This window comes from Monodon monoceros, unplaced genomic scaffold, assembly GCF_005190385.1.
Source record: "Monodon monoceros isolate NGI ecotype Baffin Bay Population unplaced genomic scaffold, NGI_Narwhal_1 Super_Scaffold_3, whole genome shotgun sequence".
Classification (NCBI taxonomy): domain Eukaryota; kingdom Metazoa; phylum Chordata; class Mammalia; order Artiodactyla; family Monodontidae; genus Monodon; species Monodon monoceros.
In genome coordinates, this window is record NW_021703780.1 from 20,749,815 (window position 1) to 20,770,498 (window position 20,684).

At 42.8% G+C, this 20,684-nt stretch overlaps 1 protein-coding gene across 10 annotated transcripts in view; it reads right to left on the reverse strand.

The window, feature by feature from the left end:
- The window catches only part of RIPOR2 (RHO family interacting cell polarization regulator 2), a 212,127-nt gene that overhangs the window by 95,539 nt on the left and 95,904 nt on the right, over positions 1-20,684 (reverse strand). For 6 of the 10 annotated variants that reach the window (XM_029243122.1, XM_029243120.1, XM_029243130.1 and 3 more), the window contains exon 1: positions 17,208-18,373. The exons of the other annotated variants lie outside the window; for them this stretch is intronic. In XM_029243122.1, the coding sequence (XP_029098955.1) occupies positions 17,208-17,289 (82 nt within the window). In that variant the 5' untranslated portion in view covers positions 17,290-18,373. Of the gene's footprint in view, positions 1-17,207; positions 18,374-20,684 lie in introns of those variants that run through there. 10 annotated transcript variants of the gene reach the window in all.

The window sequence follows — 20,684 nt, forward strand, 5'->3', positions numbered from 1 at the left end:
GGCCAACACCCTTAGCATTTTAGTATGTCCCAGGAGCAGATGTCCCAGGGGGGCTGAAATCAGGCCTATGCATTAAGGCAAATGATCTCAATCCTAGACCCTGCCCTCACCCCCACTTCTAGCTTCTGCACCAAGTGACCTGGAAGTTGCATGGGTGGAAGATAGTCAGCAAAATGTTCAAGGCTGACAGGAAATAAAACATGTCTTACATGTAGCAAACAATCCCCTTCTGTCCAGCAACCTGAGATTGGATTTCTCATACATTATTATTATATTACATGTAGAGGTCATTTTCTGCAATAATACAATCTATAAAAATCACTTCCCAATTTTTTGGTCTTAAGACCCATTACACAATAACATAATCTAGACTAGCCATTTTATATAACATATATGTATATACATATGTTTATGTGTATATGTACTTGGAGGGCATTATGCTAAGTGAAATACATCAGACAGAGAAAGACAAATACTGCATGATATCTCTTATATGTGGAATCTAAAAAAAACAACAAACTAGTGAATATAACAAAAAGAAGCAGACTCACAAATATAGAGAACAAACTAGTGGTTACCAGTGTGGAGGGTAAGGGGAGGGACATTATACGGAAAGGGGGTTAAAAGGTACAAACTATTAGGTATAAAATAAGCTCCAAGGATATAATATGGGGAATATAGAAAATATTTTTAATAACTATAAATGGAATATAACCTTAAAAAATTGTGAACCACTATATTGTACACCTGTATCTTATATAATATTGTGTATCAACTGTATTTCAATTTTTAAAATCCCACATTTATATATATAACATAATCTAGACTAAACCCTCTTATATTTTTAAAAATTGTTGAGGACCTTGGGGACCCACTGAAAGAGTCTTGGGAAAGTTGATGGTTTCTCAGACTATATTTTGCTCTAGACTGACAAACATTTTGGTAGAATATTAACTTTATAAATTCCTATAGCTCTGAACCCGGTAAGGCTGAAGGTAAATAGTATAAATCTAACAAATATTATTGCACAAAGATATTAAAAGAAGTATAAAATAATGCAGAATGAATGTAGAAGTGACTGGAAGCTATCACTATGCACGTGTAAACACAGTGCTAGGTACTTGACATGTAGACTCTTTTTAAAGTTCTAAAATGGACTTTTCCTTCATAATGAATCCCTTCCCTTTTCTCTCATTATTAGGGGAAACATAAAAGAAGAGCTTTGTCTGTAAGGTTCTTCAAGGTGATTTATCTATATTGTGTCCCCGGGCCCCCTGCAGTCCCTGGCTTGCAGGTTGTTCCACGTGGCCCCTTCCTGTCCATTCTCCACCTTTCTCTCTCCTGCTTCCCGTCCTGGGGGTCCCCAGGTAGGGACCACATCAACGACTGCCCTGTGATGTCCAGTAGGGTTTGGCCAATGGGGAGCCCCAACAGGAGATCGGAAAAAGGTAAAGGAGTGAGGTGAGGATATTAATTACCTGGCTCCTCCCTCTGAGGTCACATTGGGCTGGCTGTGCCCCTTCCTAAAAGACAACTGCTCTCCCCCACACCCCCTCAAGGCAGCCCTCTCTACACAGTTCTCTCTCCTTGAAGATTCTAGCAACCTCTTCCTCTCCCATCATTTGGAGCCAGGTGGTGTTGGTCTCTCTCTGCCCTCTGGTTCCCCCACAATCCACCCACACCTCTGTAAGTCATCTCTTTGTAAATAAACCTTCTTGGAGTTATTCTAATGGGAGCTATCGGTTTCCTGACATTGCCCTGACTGATACACATTGGCAATAGTGTACTGATTATTGAAAAAAAAATTAAATCTGTTTTTATCCAGTCATTTATATTTTTAAAATATTTCTTAAGTAACTCCTTTAATTATTTTCACTGCTCTTTCAATTTTAGGCAAGATCTGTTGTTAATCTCGTTCAATTCCTTTCCTCCTTACTGGTCCCCAATGATATACAAATCTTTTCAAAGTTTGGTCCCTCCCTAACTCACGAAATTGAGATCATTAACTTCAGGAGGTGATTTTAGGAGGAATTACGGGCCCAGAAGCCATTTTACTTAAAACCTTGTCACTGGTTGTTAATCTTCACCATCTTCAGGGACATTATTCTGGAGTCCAACTCACATAGGAAACAGGTCTCTGAGGTTAAACGGCTGTCACTACCATTCAAGCAAAGTTAGAGAGAGCTGGAGGGAGTATCAGGGTACCTTAGAACACAAGGGAAAGATTCTGAAGCCATGACAGGTTCCTCCTGGCTGTTCGCTCTTCTCTACAGCTGCTCTCATATTCCTGCTCCTGGGCCTTGAGTTCAGCTGCATGTTTCAAAGGCCAGGGCCGCCTCTGTGAGGCCTGGAAACCATTAGCTATCCCTGCTAGCTTCAGCGTCCGGTGCCTCCCGCTACTAACATACATTTTATGCACAATCGGGATACTGGATACAAAGCTCCATCCCCGTGGGCCCCGCACAGTTTCACTTTGCAGAGGTGAAAGTGGAAATCTGACTCCTGCAGCCAGGCTTGCTCAACCCACAAAGCCTTCTTTGGTAGCAGGGACGAGACCTGGCCCCACTTCCCCTCTTTCCTTCTCTGCTCACACACAATCCACGTCCCTGGCAGCTTCGGATAGGAGCCGTGACAACAGGACAGGGCGCTGTTACCCTCCATAATTAGCCAGGCGCGCAATGCTGCTGTAATATCACAGCATTGACAGAGCTCTCACACCTGTTAAATTATTCACGCCACACAAATGCAATCAGCCATCACGTTTGAAATAGGTCATTCGCACTAAGGCTGCTTGGAGTGAAAATTTCACAGGGATGGCAACAGATCCAAGTGCTTTGGTTTCATCCGATCTGCCAAGTAAGGGGCTGCTCCAAGCAATCCCCTATTAAATATCTTTCATTGAATCGCAGTTATGTTTTCATGAGCAGCAGCAGGAAGCATCTGGGACAGCTGTCTGCTGGCAGGCACAAGAGTTGTGGGCTGGAAGGCTGTATGTCAGCCTTTTCCTTCAATGACCTGTCCTCAACGAGCCTCAAGGGGCTGCTTGAGGAAGATAAATCTGAACACCTGCTCTCATTTGTTCTCTGTACCCAAGACAGTAGCCGGGTCAGAATGAGGATGTAAGCACTGGGCAAGGGCAGGTTTTAGAAGAACGAACGCACACAGGCCTCTCTCTGAGAAGTGCCTCTCAGCCCTGGGTGCCGCATTCAAAGAGGAATTCAAGTTCAACAGCTGTGGGGCGTGTGCCCCTGCATTTCAGATCCTAATTCACAGACATCTGGGCCTGTTCGGCACTCAGGATACACTTGCCCTCTTGTTGGCATAGATATACTATTCAACTCAAGTGCCTGGTGGAATACAAATATTTGACTAGCTATTGTAAGGTCTGGAGAATTACTGGCGTGTTAATATGTTCTTTTAATGGTTTTTGAGGATACAAAAGACTGTCTTACAGGAGGAAGAACAATTTTCCCCTAGGATTAAAGTAAGGTGACTGAAGACATAGTTCACGGGATTTGAGTTAAAATACAAGCAAATGTGCTGATTGCTAGCTCTTGACTGTTAAACGGATACGTTACTGAGGGAGGCTGATAAATCTCCTTGGGGAAGGGAAAAAAGGCAGGGAGTTTAGCAATGGGATTGACACCTTGCCTGCCTTCTATTAGGAGAATAAGAATAAAAACCTCTAAAGAGGTCTCTTTAGCTGAGATGCTATGGATGTACAGCCTTGGAGCAAAAGGGCAAGAGATGCAAGCATTTTTTAATAGAACTTCATTGGAATATAATTGCTTCACAATACCGTGTTAGTTTCTGTTGCACAACAAAGCGAATCAGCTATAAGTATACATATATCCCCATATGCCCTCCCTCTTGAGCCTCCCTCCCATCCTCCATATCCCACCCCTCTAGGTCATCTCAAAGCACCAAGCCGATCTCCCTGTGCTATGCGGCTGCTTCCCACCAGCCAACTATTTTACATTCGGTAGTGTATACATATTGATGTTACTCTCACTTCGTCCCAGCTTTGCCCTCCCACCCCATGTCATCAAGTCCATTCTCTATGTCTACTTCTTTATTCCTGCCCGAGATGCAAGCGTTTTAACGTGGTGAGCATAGCACCAAAAGCAGAGGCCACGTGAAGATGGGAAGTTCATGGATGCATTTCCACAATTGTTCTATATATCAGAACAGTGCTCCCAAGGATGTTAAGCACTCTCCTTCAAATATTCACCTTCAAGAAGGCTGCCCAGGGCTTCCCTGGTGGCGCAGTGGTTAAGAATCCGCCTGCCAACGCAGGGGACACGGTTCAAGCCCTGGTCCGGGAAGATCCCACATGCCGCAGAGCAGCTAAGCCCGTGCGCCACAACTACTAAGCCTGCACTCTAGAGCCTGTGAGCCACAACTGCTGAAGCCGTGCTCCACCGCAACGAGAAGCCTGCGCACCGCAACGAAGAATAGCCCCCGCTCGCCGCAACTAGAGAAAGCCCGCACACAGAAATGAAGACCCAACACAGCCAAAAATAAATATAAATAAAGTAAGTAAATTTATTAAAAAAAAAAAAGAGCCTGCCCAGATGATCCACCGCTTCCCCCGATCTCTCCTTTAATTTCCTTTAAGTGTTTATGCACAGTTTGTATTGCTTCTCCAACTCCTGGTTTTATGGAACAGCTCATATAGGTTATATAGCCCAATCCCCATAAGCTAGAGATAAATCTATGAATAATTCTCATTTATGCATATGCTGCTTTATCATCAACATTTCAACAGATATTTCCTAGTGCCCACTATTCTGGGTACTTGGAGTGGGACTTCATGAAGTCATCCACTATTTATATCTAAACTATCCCAAAGTGGACTCCTGCTTCCCCATCATGGCCATACTACCCCAATGCAAGCCTGCTTCTCCAGCAGCCTTCCTCATCTCAGTAAAGAGCAGCATCATCCTTCCAGATGCTTGGGCCAGAGTCTTGGAGACATCCTTGGTAACATTTCCCTCCTTACCTCCAGAATTCAATCGGTATCAGGCCTGCTAAGTTCCCCACCAATTCTCTCCTGGACTGTTGCCATCCTCTTCTAACTGGCTTCCCTGCTTTTGCCTTTTATGCCCCCATTTTAATTTTCCAGACAGTAGTCAGAATGGTACACGGGCCTCTCACTGTTGTGGCCTCTCCCGTTGCGTGGCACAGGCTCCTGACGCGCAGGCTCAGTGGCCATGGCTCACGGGCCCAGCCGCTCCGTGGCATGTGGGATCTTCCCGGACCGGGGCACGAACCCGTGTCCCCTGCATCGGCAGGCGGACTCTCAACCACTGCGCCACCAGGGAAGCCCCAGAATGATCCTTTTGAAAGGCAAATCAGATTATGTCACTCTGCTCAACATTCACCAATGGCTCCCCATCTCCCATAGAGCAAACACCAAATGCGTACAATGGCCTGTAAGGCTTATAGGAGCTGGAACCCTTCCCTCCTAACAGAAACCTCTAGGGTTGCAGCTTCTACTGCTCTTGGCTGTGCTCACATCGTGCTGCGGCCACACTGGCCTCCCGACTCTCCCTGGAACATTCTCCTCCTGATATCCAAGTCGGCCCTGCGGTCCCTTCGAGCCTCTAGAGCCGAGTAGAACTGAATCCAGCACATGGTAGACTATCAACAGATAGTCTTTAATGAATGAAAAAAATACATCTTCTATCCCTACATAGTTCATAAGCTCCTGAGGGGCTGCATCTGCTAATTATGCTACTCCTTTCTAGAGAAGCTTTGGTAAGTGCTAATCCCAAAATATTTATGCAGAGATTTTAAAAATGATTCCCAGCTAGGCAGACATTGGTAGAAAAAATTCCCAGACCTCATTCTTACACATCCTGCTATGGCTAAAACAGTCTTTCTAAGACTGTGTCAGATATGCCCAGCCCTGGGCAGAATCAGCTCCCTGGGACCATTTCTATCTCACCTGGGTATTCAGTTCGTTGTTGTTAAGTTTACATGGCTCAAGAAAAAGCAACCTTTTTGCAGACTTTCAGGAACTGTCTGGTTCTTTCCTGTTTTGTTTTGTTTTGTTTTTTGGGGGTACCCATTCCTAACTCTTTTTTTAAAATGTGGAAATATATATATGTTATATACGTATGTAGATATAATACATGTAAGATTTACCACCTTAATCATTTTTAAGTCTACAGTTTAGTAGCATTAAGTACATTCACAGTGTTATGCAACCAATCTCTGGGACACTTTTCATCCTGTAACACTGAAAACTGAAGCTAGACCCATTAAACAACAACTCCCCATTTCCCCCTCTGCCTACTGCCTGGCAGTCACCCTGACATTTTCTGTCTCTATGAATTTGACTCTCTACACACCTCAGATACATGAAATCATACAGTGATGTGTCTGGCTTATTTCACCTAGCTTAATGTCCTCGGGGTTCATCCATGTTATACCATGTGTCAGAATTTCCTTCCTTTTTAAGGCTGAATGATATTCCATTGCATGTATAGACCATATTTTGTTGACCCATTCATCTGCTGATGGACACTTGTGTTGTTTCTACCTTTCAACTATTGTGAATAATGCTGCTGTGAACATATGTACAAATATCTCTTCAAGACCTTGCTTTCAGTTCTTCTGTGTGTATGCCCAGAAGTGGGATGGCTAGATCATACGTTAAAGAACTAATTTTAACTTTTAATTTTTTGAGGAACTGCACCTGTTTTCCATAGTGGCTGCACCATTTTATAGTCTCACCGACAGTGTACAATGGCTTCTGAGCTCTTTTTATAGTAAGATATTTTTCCCCTCCAGCAAGTTAGAACTGCTCAGAGATGCCTAATAGTGCTAAACATTCCAGCTCCTTCCAATGCCTAGCAACCAGGAGCCGAGCGGCCCCCACTGAACGAGCGAGGGTGTGTGTGGTGGTGCTTTTCGCTCTTTCCTTCGTGCCTGTTTTGAAACGGCTTTCTTGTCCTTGAATTAACATGCAGGCTGAGTGGACATCCACGGGTCTGCCCTACAGACAGAGGGCAGTGGGCAAGAGCCAGCACTGTTTTGGGGATGATCAAAGCTCTGCTAATCCCTTGTAATCTCCTAACGTAAAGGGGACATATTTCCAATTTGTGGTTTCTTTGAAAGATGCCCCCAAGGTTGGCACTATCACTTTTCGATGAATTGGGAGACTTGGAGTGGTGCGTGTGTGGAAAAGCCAAGGAGACGGCCTTGAGTCATGTTCGTGCATCAGTCATCTCTTGCAAGGAGGTCCAGGGTTTCAGATCTCGGGGACAAAGAACCCAAAGAGTCAAATGAGGAGGAGAGTGCCTTGAAGTCATGCAGAGGAGTAAGTGGGAAGGACCCTGGACACCTCCTGTGCGTCGCCTTCTTTCACCTCACTTATCGGTGGGCGGGGAGAACCGGCCTTAGTCCTCCTGTGTGTCTCTGCTTACATCATGCTGCCTTCTCTGCCCTCCCCCACCCAGCGCATTCTGTCTTTGGTTTTGTCTTGGACTGTTAATTTTTCATCATCCTACCAGTTGGTGTTACAGAGCAATGTAATATGGGGACATGTGTTCTCTTAAAAATAATACTTAAATAAAAATAAGCGGGGATAAATCTTCTCTTAAATGGGGATTTTAAAATGATAGGGGGCTTCCCTGGTGGCGCAGTGGTTGAGAGTCCGCCTGCCGATGCAGGGGACACGGGTTCGTGCCCCGGTCCGGGAAGATCCCACATGCCACGGAGCGGCTGGGCCCGTGAGCCATGGCCGCTGAGCCTGCGTGTCCAGAGCCAGCCTGCGCTCCCCAACGGGAGAGGCCACGACAGTGAGAGGCCCACGTACCGCAAAAAAAAAAAAAAATAAAAAATAAAATGATAGGACCCTCTCACCGGACATGAAAAGGGGAAGAGCTAGTGGGAGAGACAATGACCTTAAGAGGCAAAATGATGGAACGTGATGACCTAAACCAGGGGTCAGCAGGCTTCTTCTGTAAAGAGTCAGATAGTAAATATTTCAGGCTTTGGGGCCAAGAGGTAAAAAATGAGGAAATTGTATACTTACATATAACAAGAGAGAAAACAAACTTTCACATTTTTTATGGACAAAATTCAAAATATAATAATTGAGCTTTTTTCTTATAACACCAGTCTACTAAGGAGAAGAATGGAATTCTTTTTCTTTGGGATAACATCTTGCTTAATTGAAGTTCAAGGTCAATGTTCCCTATCATCAAATCGATTTGCAAATGTCTGTGTTTTTGTAAAAACCATTTATGGCAGGCCGTACAGAAACAGGCAGTGGGCTGGGTCTGGTCTGCAGGTTTGCCATCTCCTTCCCCTGCCAAGAGGTGGGTAATGAGCTACTGACTCACTATGTGCAGTTTTCAATATTGCCTGGTAGCTTATAAAGGCACAAACATCTGTCTTTTGGGTGTATCATTAATGTTAGGAAGACACGCAGGGCTTTTTTCTGTCCGCTGCACCCTCGTCCGTGGTGTAAATGACACCCCTTCTCATACAGAAGAGGATGCTTCTGACCCAGCAGCAGTTGTCCTTCCAGGAGTGGGGAGGACCTGGGTTGACCCTCCCCAGTCTCCCCTCCTACAGCTGGGACCATTTCCAGCCTGACCAGTTATGTGCCCTAGTCCTAACTTTTATTGAGTGGTGCTCAATAAAGATTTGGTGATTAGTTCACAGCAGGTAGATCCCATTAACTTGCTCTCTGTCCCATGAAGTATTATTATTAAACAACTGAACTAATGTTTGTCCTCCTGTGTGCGCATTAATATAGTTACACACAAATATACATAAACAGATTACCATGATTTCTCCAGGAGGATTTACCACCGAAAATATCTTTAAAAGCAATGGAAGTAAAAACAAAGCAAAACACCACTAGAGGAAATGTCGTAGAGGTTTTGTTTAAAATCTTAATTACTGTCCTAAAATGCCATTAACATATGTATAATTCAAGTTTCAATAAGTGTTATCTTTAAATTAGAAATGGTTTAACAAATATGGAGAGCCCAGCCTTTATCAAATTACTTTTTAAAAAGTACTCTGTAAAGCGGCATGCAGAGGCAGTAACTGTGGTGTGTTTACCCCAAGTAAATATTTACCCAGGAGAAAGGGCCTGTGTATTGTTAAAGGTACTGTTAAAGATATGATTCTTCACCTCCAGCATTCCTGACCAAGGCAAAGGGGACTCTCTCTACAAGAAAACTGCCATAGCTTATATCACTCTTTAATACTCAAAGGATTTTCAGAGGGAGACCAGATTGGTTAAAGCCAAAAAAAAGGTAAGAAATCACAAATTCATTTTGTGCCAAGTGAAGGGGTGATTCTGCGTCCTGCCTTTGTCAAATGGTGGAGGTCGGATAGCAGCCAGGCTTCTTAATTCATGAGCCAGACGCACCTCTATATTCCCAGGAAAGCATTTGAAGTGAGCGGTCTCAATAGCTGTGCTCTCATCAGCTTGTGTCTTTGTTAATCACAGGCCAAGAGGAGAAGAGGAGAATTGTATAGACTTGGGAGACTGGGACAGCTGAGAAAATCACAATTAAAAAATCACTGACATTTACGTAGTAAGTCCTTACGGGTTTTCCATTATCGCATACATTATCTCCTTTAACTTCAAGCAGTTTGTGGGGGAGGTCACCACCACCACCGCCATCATCTTTAGCACATCACCATCATCACCACCCCGGCATCGTCACCATCACCGTAATTATCATCATCTCCAAGTGGAAGAAGGAAAGTGAAGATTCTGAAGGGTTAGGTAACTTGCCTAAAGTCAAGCTACTAGTAAGTTGAATTAGGTCTTTTGAGTCCAAATATTTTGCTCTTTCAGCTATGCTATCTTCCCTCAGTTTGGAAGTCTGGATGGTAAAAAAAAAAAAAAAAAAAAAAATCAAAGATTTACAAACATGGTGGCTCTAGAATTTTTGGATGCCAAGTACTTAGTACAGCAATACGGCCAGAAAAGGGGTCTGTCCTCCACTGGAAACTGTCTGCAGCGTAAGCGTGTGATTTTTTACTCAGATTATAGAGTTCAAATCATTCAAAATAGCAATGTTTTCTGAAAAAGCTTTTTATCATGCTTTATATTTGGACTCTAAATTCTAATTTATTTTTTAGTCTTTAGAGCTGCTAATGGAGATTAACAGTGGGCTGAGGCATGCCCCACCTCAAAGATATCCTTGGTAACCCTGAACATATAAACCAGAAGTTGAAGGAGAAGAGATTGTTTTTCGTAATATTTCAGTCATATAATTTATCTGAAAGTGGTTAAAAGTGCCTTCTACAATTCCTATCTGCATATTTGATTCTTTGACACACTTTTCTTCAAATGCCATTCTATCAGTTCGTCGTGCTGTTATAAATAGGAAGGGAAATCCCACCATAGAACATGTTTTTGTATTTACTCCCTCTCAGAGTTTCCTGAATGCCAATTCATAGAGAGAGAAAAAAAAATCTTCAACTGCTCAACCAGCTGACTCAATTTATGATCTGAAAGTCAAGCTATTTTCTTCCTGGTTCTCGGCTCATCACTTCTTACACTGAATGGGCAGTTTAGAATGACGTCGAGGCGGAGAAGAGACCAGCCGGTGTCCCCCTGTTGCTGCTTGAGTTGTACAGTATAAACATTTAAACTCTTAACTCCCAGTGATCCAAAGACTAAGAAGGAAAGATTTGCAGTGAACAGGTGGCACCATAACCTCGTCACTTTCCAGACGGCAGCAACTTGTTTTTAGTTCTCTTTATTTTATTTAGAAATAATTATTTCCTAGGGTTAAACCTCCTAATACAGCAGAGATGACATACCCTCAAGATCTTTTCTCTGTTTACTAGGTTACCTATTAATGACAATCTTTACAAAGGTTGACACAGTGTTTTCTCTCTCCCTCAGTTGGGAAAATAGACACCTCACCCTGCCAAAAGTTCACATTTTCCTCACTTTTATATTTTAACATCTAGAATTTTTTACTTGTATCCATCATTGATCTTCAAGTGTCTTCTGCCTGAAGCCTCTGTTAAGCAAGTTGAGGCATGAAAAAGCATAAGATATGGAAAGTCCACACGTGAAAGAATGACGATAATATAAATTATCATTAACTTGCCTCTGGAGTGAAGCTGGCCATTATACCTGCCTTTTGATTGTTATCCCAGCGTATATGTCAAAATCTTTCTCTTAAAAATATCTAAAAGTGATCAAGTAAATTGTCGTTTTTCTTGAAGGGAAATTCTTGATGAGTGATGAGATACACTCCGTCTACACAGCACAAAGTGAAGTGGTTTTTCAGCTCAAATGACCTGGTTTGTCTATCAACAAGGATCAAACACTTCAGATTCTTGACAAATCCCTTCACTCTGCAGTGCACACATGGTATGGAATCATCACCCTCCTAGTCGGCCAGGCATCTCCACATTTCAGGCGCCCCAGAAACCAGCCCCCAATCCAGCCTGGAACTTACTGTCAAGGAAGTACATGAATGTTCAATATCCTACCAGCCCCTGCATTGTGGTTTCATTTTCTTCTGTCCATTTTTACTTGACAGGACCAGTCACTATTTTTGTTTTTTCTTCCTCTCTGTCCTTCTGGTACTTGAAATAGTCATTTCAACTTGACTCAACTAATACCTTTTCCTTCTTTAAAATCTCTCCTGAAACCAACTGAATTGCAAACATTTTCATTAAACATCACAGCCGTTTGGTAAACAATCAACAGACAAAATTTAGCCATCCAAAAATAAATGAGAAGTGGAATAAGCCTACACTTGCTAAGCACAGTAAAACATGTGAGGTATAGGTAACGGGATACATCACATTTCTTTAATAAATAGGTTGACTTCAGTAAGTGAAGTAACTCCCATCAAAGAGCAAGGGCAATACTCCCAACTTATTTCACTGCTTTGGTCATAACAACTACACATTTCCTTTTTTTTTTTTAACTATTTTTCCCCACACACAAACGATGGGTATGCATATACTTGTAGTTTTCAACTCAAGTCCTGTAGAAGATATACTCAAGGCTATCTCATACTATTCCTAAAAAGACTTTACTGGCTGCCTATAGAGATATTAAATAAGCATTTAAAATGCTTTCTTTGTGATTCTGGGCCCCTTTTTGGCTTTGGCCTGATCTAAATAAGTCACCCTGAGGTCACTGGGGGCCATAAATCAGGAGGGTGGACTGGGGGCTAAGACGGCCTGCATAGCTTTAGTGCAATGTGCTATTTTAGCTTGTGCCCCTGAAATGACACCGTCTCTTTGGCACCAGCCAAAGTAAGCTTCCTAGACATCTATGGGAAGGGAATGTTTTGCAGTAATCCAAGGCATAGGTCACACAGGCATGAAATATTGTGGGGAGGTCTGTGTCTGCTCCAGACCCTGTGACAAATAAAGTAGGGAAAACAACTTCCAACCAAAACGTTTATCCAGGATCCCAGGAATGGAAATTGACCCAAGCAATCTCTGCAAACTGCGAAAGCAAAGAGTGGCCAACTTTTTTCAACCCAGGAAACTAAGGCAGCCTCTTCCTGTCCCGTCTCCAATCCCATTACTTGGGTCCACTTGAGAACCCCAGACATGGATGTTTTTGAGAAAGGGCTGACATAGCTAAATAACAATTATTATATCTACGTGCTATAAAATGTGGCATAATCAAACAAAAAGGTCCAACTCTCTCTCTAACCAAGGCACATACACTTTTATGTTCTCTTTCTCAACACTTTTTCCATAGAGGGTATGGACTTAACCAGTCTGAACTTTCAGGATTTATTGGCTTTGTACATAATCTTAATTTAATCTCTTCTTCCTTCTTTCTTTTAATTTTGGAAAGGGCAAATGTAATTCAGTAAATATCAAAACATGCCAGATTACAACAGGTTGCATAATTGTTTACCCATTAAAAAAAATCTACCTTGGCTTCATAAGCAGTTTACACAGAAAGACAAAGTGGGCATCTATTCTATACTTACAATTCTCTTTTTGTTAAAACTTTTGCAATTTTTTTGCTCTCTCTGAGCTGAAGATCCCATTGAAAGGGAAAAAAATGCTAACTTACTTGGCTTGGGGAAAGGAGAGAGGTTTGGTTCGAAAGGGTGTGGCATTTTTTTTCAAGCCTCTGTCAGTCTCTTTAAGAGCGACAGGCAGCTAATGGTCAAGTGGACTTCCCTTTGAGTTTCCCTCTATCTGGGACAGTTCTTCTCCTTTGGGGAGTTTGAAACAACTTTCCTAGATACTGTAATCCAGGACAGGAGAAGTAGTCTTATGCTATGCTGCACTGTACCAGAACATTCGAAGGTCTGGCAAAGCTTTGCAGTTTCCTGTGGTCTTTCTAGAAGCAAGATTTTAAAAGACATGTAAGTGTCCAGGGACTATATAAGCCTGAGAAATACTTTGCACACATGACCGTGAACTCGTGCAGTTTTATTATTCTAATCATTGCACTTGACCACAGATTACCGAGCACTGCTGAAAACAAAGGCAGTGAGGGCTTGTGGTTCTAAGGAAAGAAGGACTGCAACTTTAACTTGTGCCAAGGAGTCATTCTGACTGCTAACCTACTGGCTGACCACCATCTGGGGAACTGTTTCCTCCCACACACGAATCCTGTTCTGTTCTTGAAAGCTGGCCAAGGGCCTCCACTGTGCGTGACACTTTTTTTCTATTATTATTATCGCCATCATAATTGTTAGAGTTATCATTACTATTATTATCCATCCAGCTATTTCTACTAACATACACCAGACTGGCTGTCAAGAAGGCACAGTGACAAAACAGATGAAAGCCCTTTAATTTGATAAGTTTGAAACAACAATGGGAAAGAAGCCCTCTAATTCCAATCACTGGTTTTTCAATAGCTTGGTAATCAAACCAATCATTCCCCCAAGAAGGAATAAAGTCTACTGGATAGTAACCATTTTCTAAATGGCATGGTGATATGAGAATAAATAAATACATAGTGATATTTGGAAAGCCAACCTGAGGTGGGAGTGGGGGAGGGAGGGAGAGAAAGAGGAATAAAATATTGGGGTTTCCGGTGGGTAGGTGGGTGACTGCTTTTCTCTCTCTCCCTCTTCCTCTCCCTCTCACTAATCATATGCAACGCTCCTCTAGAACAAGAGCAAAGTTACACACCAATGCTTCTTAATTTCATGAACTTTAACATTTTCTTTAACCACAGAAAACAACAGCTGAAGCAAACAGGATCTCAGAAAGGCAGTTAAAAAAATATATTGTGAGCATGACTCAGTTTCTTCTTCCCAGATCTTTATGTGGTCCATAAACCTAAATGGATTATATATACTTTTAACCAAATGGACCTAAATTCTAAATTTGTTTCTTTAGGGGGAAAGGGTCCTTTAAAAATGTGGCCATTGCAAGGAAATATGGTTGCCTTGGTAACAAGCTCCTAGGCATCTTCCTTCCTTTATGTTAGAGGAAACTCACTGGACCGAAAGCTTTCTGCTTTCTTAGGCATGTTAAAGTGAGCTTAAAGCATGGAGGAAAGCTAGAGCAAGCTTGAACTCTTCTAGGTAGATGTATGCCACTGTGCAGAAAAGATGAAGTAATAGAATGCTGGAGCTTTTCAAATGAGATCTGAGAGACTGTGTAATCAACACTCTTGTTTTAGGTAAAAAATGAGGCTCAGCAAGATTAAGTAAGTGACTTGCCCAAGATCCTACACCTACATAACAGCAGGTGCAGGGCTAAAATCCAGGCTCTGGACAACTTGTCCAGTGCTGTTTCCACCCAGGCATACATCTGAAAAGTGGTTTATGAACTGATTTTCTGTAATAAGTCCTATTCTGAATATACTAGGTTAACCAGACATGTGAAAAAACTCTGTGCAGAATTCCTTTCATACATTGCTTTCTAACCTATTCTAAGAACCCATTTTTGTGCACACATAGTCAGAATTAGTATTTATTGAGTGCTTACCGTGTTTGAGACACTATTCTAAGCACCTTCCCTGTAACAATATTTAATCCACACACCATCCTAGGAAGTTAGCACTCCATTTATAAGTGAGTCAACTGAGAGAGAGATTAAGTAACCAGCTCAAAGTCATAGAGTGAATTAAGTGGCAAAGCCCAGGCAGTGCAAGTCTGGAGAGGAAGCTCTTGACTATTACCCTGCAGGGAGCTTACTTAAAATGAAGGAACTACCCGGACAAGCTTTCACATAAATAGGCAAACATGATCCATGACTCTGAAAACTGAATACAAATATGCTGGATGTTGGACTTGCAAGGATTCTCTCTCTAATCTTTAGAGATTAAGTTAAATGAGATAATCAGTCTGGAAAGTACAAAGCATATCACCTGTGAAGTACAACGCAAATGTTATGAATCTATTATGAAGATACCCTGTACAACCCAATAGGTATTATTGTCCCATCTCACCACTGAAGAAACAGAGGTTTAGTTTAGCAATTACCTTGCTTAAATCACATAGGTAATATGAAGCAAAATGAGAATTTGAATCGGAATCTTGTCTGACTCCCAACTTGACTCTTTACCGTGCTGTTGAGGTTGAAATAATCACCTTGATAATCATGAATGCTCAAGAGAGAGATCTTACTCATCAAGCCCTGCTTTGCTGAGGTCTTAATTCTTTCCCTCAGAGTGGGGCCGCTCACCTATCCGTCTATAGGTGGCACTCTTTAGCACAGTAGCCATTGGTAAAAGAGAAAAATCCCTTTGGGGGAAAGAAATGTGGCCTGGCGTTTTGGAGGTTGGGTAGATAATTACCAAATTGTCCCATTTAGGCTTATCTTCCTAGTTGTAAACATGTTCTAATTCCTGAAGGGAGTAACTAAGTATGTATACACAGAGAAAACATCTTTTTTTTTTTTGCGGTACGCGGGCCTCGCACTGTTGTGGCCTCTACCGTTGCGGAGCACAGGCTCCTGACGCGCAGGCTCAGTGGCCATGGCTCACGGGCCCAGCCGCTCCGCGGCATGTGGGATCTTCCTGGACTGGGGCACGAACCCGTGTCCCCTGCATTGGCAGGCGGACTCTCAACCACTGTAACACCAGGGAAGCCCACAGAGGAAACATCTTTAAGTAGAAGTGAAAGCTGAGGAATGGAGCCTAAGATCAAACTTCGAGTCACAGTGGCTCTACCTGTCATCCAAGTAGAGCAACAGCTTGAGAACATGCCAAACAGCAAGGAAGCTGGGGGAGATATTCTTTAAGCTGGTTGAAATTGTGATAAAAACCCAAATTATGGTTTTAAATATTTCTGAGGCTACAACAAAAGTAATGTGAAGACAGACATCAGTAATGGTAACCTCCTAGATGACTAGATTACAAGGGATTCTTATTATGCTATACTCTTTCATTTGTCTTCAATGAACTTGTACTACTTGGGTAACTGCAAAAAATTTTACTAGAGCTCCTTTAAAAAATTACTTGATAAGAGTTTTTTAAAAACTACCAGATACGGTTCTTGCGGAAACCAACAAGTTTATGAGGTCCCGAGTCCAGAATACCACTTCTTTAGACAGTTCCAAATTCTTGAAAAGCTCTTGCCTACAGCCCAACCTCATAGGCAGCATTTGATTACAAGGCATCTGTAGATTACAAGATTAGCCATTTCAAATTGCAACCCTTACAGTCAAATCCCACAACACCGGTCTACCTGGGGAAACCTAAGCGGTGCAGTTGATGTCAGAAGCTAGCATGGCTGCTGCCTCCCAGCCTGGAAGAAGAGGAAAAGGGAAAGGCAACTGAGACAGAGTTGGGGTGCCAAATAAGTCCACGGAAGAGTGGAGAGGGCAAGACCCAAAGGCAGAGAGAGAAAAGAAGGACAGGTGGGTAGTGCAGAGCAAAGCAATATGGCACCGTGGGGCACCATCCGCGGCCCATCTGTCCAGCTGCTGCCCTGCAGTCCTGCTGTGTGCTGAGCACGGAGAAAGACTATTTCCTTAAGGTGTTAGACAAGAGAGCACAAAAGAGGGACAAGGGGAAATTTTAGTACTATTTTCTACCCTAAACAAAACCTTTGGTCATGACTTTAAAAAAAAAAAAAAAATTTATTTGGAGGAACCATTCAGTTCCCTTGTCCCGGGTTCTGCAGTGTACTTCTGGGGTGCCATCCCATCCAGGATGCTTTCAAAGTCCTCAAGTCCCTTACCCAAGCCAGGCCACAGTTTCCAACAGTGTCAAAGCTAAGCAAAGTAGATCAGAAAGGCTCCTGCCAGAATGACGTGTTTACCTTCACAAAAAACATCATCCTCTTCATCCGTCAGGAGCTCCTTGGAGTCTAGATACTGCATCTTGGAGCCGGCAGGCAGCATGTGCAGCGGCCTCAGCAGCTACCCTGCCCTCCGAGGCGACTTCCTTTTCCCAGGTTGGCTAAGCGCCCCAAGAGGGCAGCGTCCGCCTCTGCCCTCGAGAAAGCAGCTTCATTCATATGAACAGGCTTCGTGAGCCTTTTGAAGAGTGCATTCCAGGTGGGGTAATTTTCACCACTGAGAAGAAAGAATTTTTTTCTTTTTTCTTTTTGGAAGGGGGCTGCAGATCCGGTTGGAGCTGAACAGAGATAGCGCTTAAAGTCTGAGGGCAATGAATTCTATTTCAAAGCGACAGCTTTCATATTTTCTTAAAGAGGAAGGCGGCCGTTTAACTTTCTTATGAATTTGAACACAATGGGTAGTGTTGAAAGAGAGGGGGTTCACATTTCTCCTATCTTGGTTTTGCTTCAATGACAATTTATCTGAAAGGAAAGCAAGCCACTATGCTAGACCCAGGCAGGCATCTGGAGGGACAGAGCTTTTCTTTCACTCAGTAATAGTTGCATTTTTCTTTCTTTGCAAACCCCTGGCATTTGAGGATTAGAAAATTTCCAACACTTAAACCAGATTCAATGCACATCTAGGCTCTTATTGACTCAATTAATCTATGGTCAATAAATGGATAAATCGTTTGGGTCAAACAACTTCCATTTTATAATACTGACTCAGTATGATACTTCAGACTTATCACTAAAGCAGAAAGGAGAAAATGTAACTCAGAAGGCAGTTCTTCCCAGAGGGAGGACTAAACACTGACCTGTCACGTCAGTACCAGTGGTTGGCATCACTATATTGAAACACCCAAAGTGTGCTAAATTCTGTATGGCGGTTCAAACACAAATCTCTGAGTGATACTGCAACTTCACTTGGGGTTTCCCAGCCCTCTACTTTGTGTTATAAGACGTCTCAGGCGTCAGAAGCTTGGAAAATGCAAACGGAGATGATGGCAGGGAGTTGTTGGCCCAAGGTGTTTATTTCTGGCAACTTTATTTATTGAGTAGGGTTTTAAAAATAGGTACATATATTAATAGACTTTGTTTTTCAGAGCAGTTTCAGGTTCACAGCAAAATTGAGAGGAAGTAATAGAGGCTCCCCATAATGCCCTGCCCCCCACACACATATAGCCTCCCCCATTATCAACACCCCGCCCCCCAGAGTGGTACATTTCTTACAACTGATGAACCTACGCTGATACATTATTATCACCCAGAATCCAAGGTTGACATTAGTCCAAGGTGCATTCTTGGTGTTGTATATTCTATGGACTTGGACAAACAGATAATGACATGTATCCACCATTATAGTTTCATACAAAGTAGTTTCTCTGCCCTAAAAATCCTCTGTGCTTTGCCTATTTATCCTCCCCTACCATAACCCCTGGCAGCCACTGATCTTTTTTTTAAAAATAAATTTATTTATTTATTATTTATTTAATTTTTGGCTGCTTCGGCTCTTCGTTGCTGCGTGCGGGCTTTCTCTAGTTACAGTGAGCGGGGGCTACTCTTCGTTGTGGTGCGCAGGCTTCTCATTGCGGTGGCTTCTCTTGTTGCGGAACACGGGCTCAGTAGTTGTGGCTCACGGGCTCTAGAGCACAGGCTTAGTAGTTGTGGCGCACGGGCTTAGCTGCTCTGCGGCATGTGGGATCTTCCCGGACCAGGGCTCAAACCCGTGTCTCCTGCACTGCCAGGTAGATTCTTAACCACTGCACCACCAGGGAAGTCCCAACCACTGATTTTTTACTGTCTCCATAGTTCTGCCTGTTCCAGAATGTCATAGTTGCAATCATATACAAGGTAGACTTTTCAGATTGGCTTCTTTCACTTAGTAGTATGCATTTAAGTTTCCTCCTTGTCTTTTCAGGGCTTGATAGCTCATTTCTTCTTAATTTTGAATAACATTCCATTGTCTGGATGTAACACAGTTTATCTATTCACCTACAGAAGGATATCTTGGTTCCTTCCAAGTTTGGGCAATTATGAATAAAGCTGATATAAACAACCATGTGCAGGTTTTTGTGTGGACATAAATTTTCACCTCCTTTGAGTGCATAAAAAGGAGCACGATTACTTGATTGTGTGGTGAGAGTAGGTTAAGTTTTGTATGAGACTGCCAAATTGTCTTCCACGGTGGCTGCATCATTTTGGATCCCCACCACTAATGAATGAAAGGTCCTGTTGCTCCACATCATTGCCAGCATTTGGTGTTCTGGATTTTGGCCATTCTAATAGGTGTGTAGTGGCATCTCGGATTACTAAGTGCTTTTGAAGAGACTCCTGGTGCTACGTTCCAAGCTAAGAACTATCCCCTCCTCCCTTAAGTATCCTTGAAATTACACCAGCTTCTCCCAGGGGAGAATATGGAAGATAGAGCTGGAGAAGTCCAGCTGTGAGGAAGGATGTGTACAGAGGAATTCTAGAGTCAGTCAATCATGAAGGGTTATTTGAGCACCAGCAGTGGGCCTACCCCTGCACTGGGTGCCGTGGGGTTTCCAGAGACAATATGTAGCCTGGGGCCTGTTGGAACCTCCAATTGCTCTCAAGCAGGGTTCAGACCATCCGTAGGGGAGAGTTTGGAAATGGTGTTTTCGGTTGCACAACGACTGGGGGTATGACTGACATTTAATGTCTTGGTAACCTTCCTGTAATGCATGGGACAGTGGCTCGAGAGGCATTTAGTGTCCAGCCCTAAAGGCCAGTAGTGCCCTTACCCCCTTGAGAAATACCCTGAGAGGCAGACAGCTGGTGCTGAAGCCTTTCTCTAGATTGCCTTTGCTCCCCTCCTTTCTGACCCTTCCACCACCATCTCCCACCCCAATTCCCACTCAAATGACTTTTCTCGTCAAGGGTTGTGCTTAATTATCTAAATTAAATTAATTAAAATGGGCCTGAACTGGAGGATGGTGAAGCCACTATGGAATATAGTATGGGGGTTCCTCAAAAAATTAAAAATAGTATTACCATATGACCCAGCAAGCCTACTCCTGGACATACATCCCCAAAATTTGAAAGCAAGATCTTGAATTGATGCTTGCACTGCCATGTTCATTGCAGCATTATTCACAACAGTCAAGATGTAAAAGGAATCTAAATGTCCATCAGTGAGCAAATGGATAAAGAAAATGTGGCATATAGATACAATGGAATATCATTCAGCCTTAAAAAAAGAAGGAAATCCTGTTATATGCTATAACATGGATGAATCTTAAGGACATTATGCTAAATGCAATAAGCCAATCACAAAAAGACCAATACTGTATGAATCCCCTTATGTAATGTATCTAAAGTAGTCAAATTCATAGAACAGCAAGGAGAATGGTGGTTGCTGGGGGCTGGGGGGAGAGGAAAATGGGAAGTTTTTCGATAGGTATAGAGTTTCAGTCATGCAAGATGAAAAAGTTC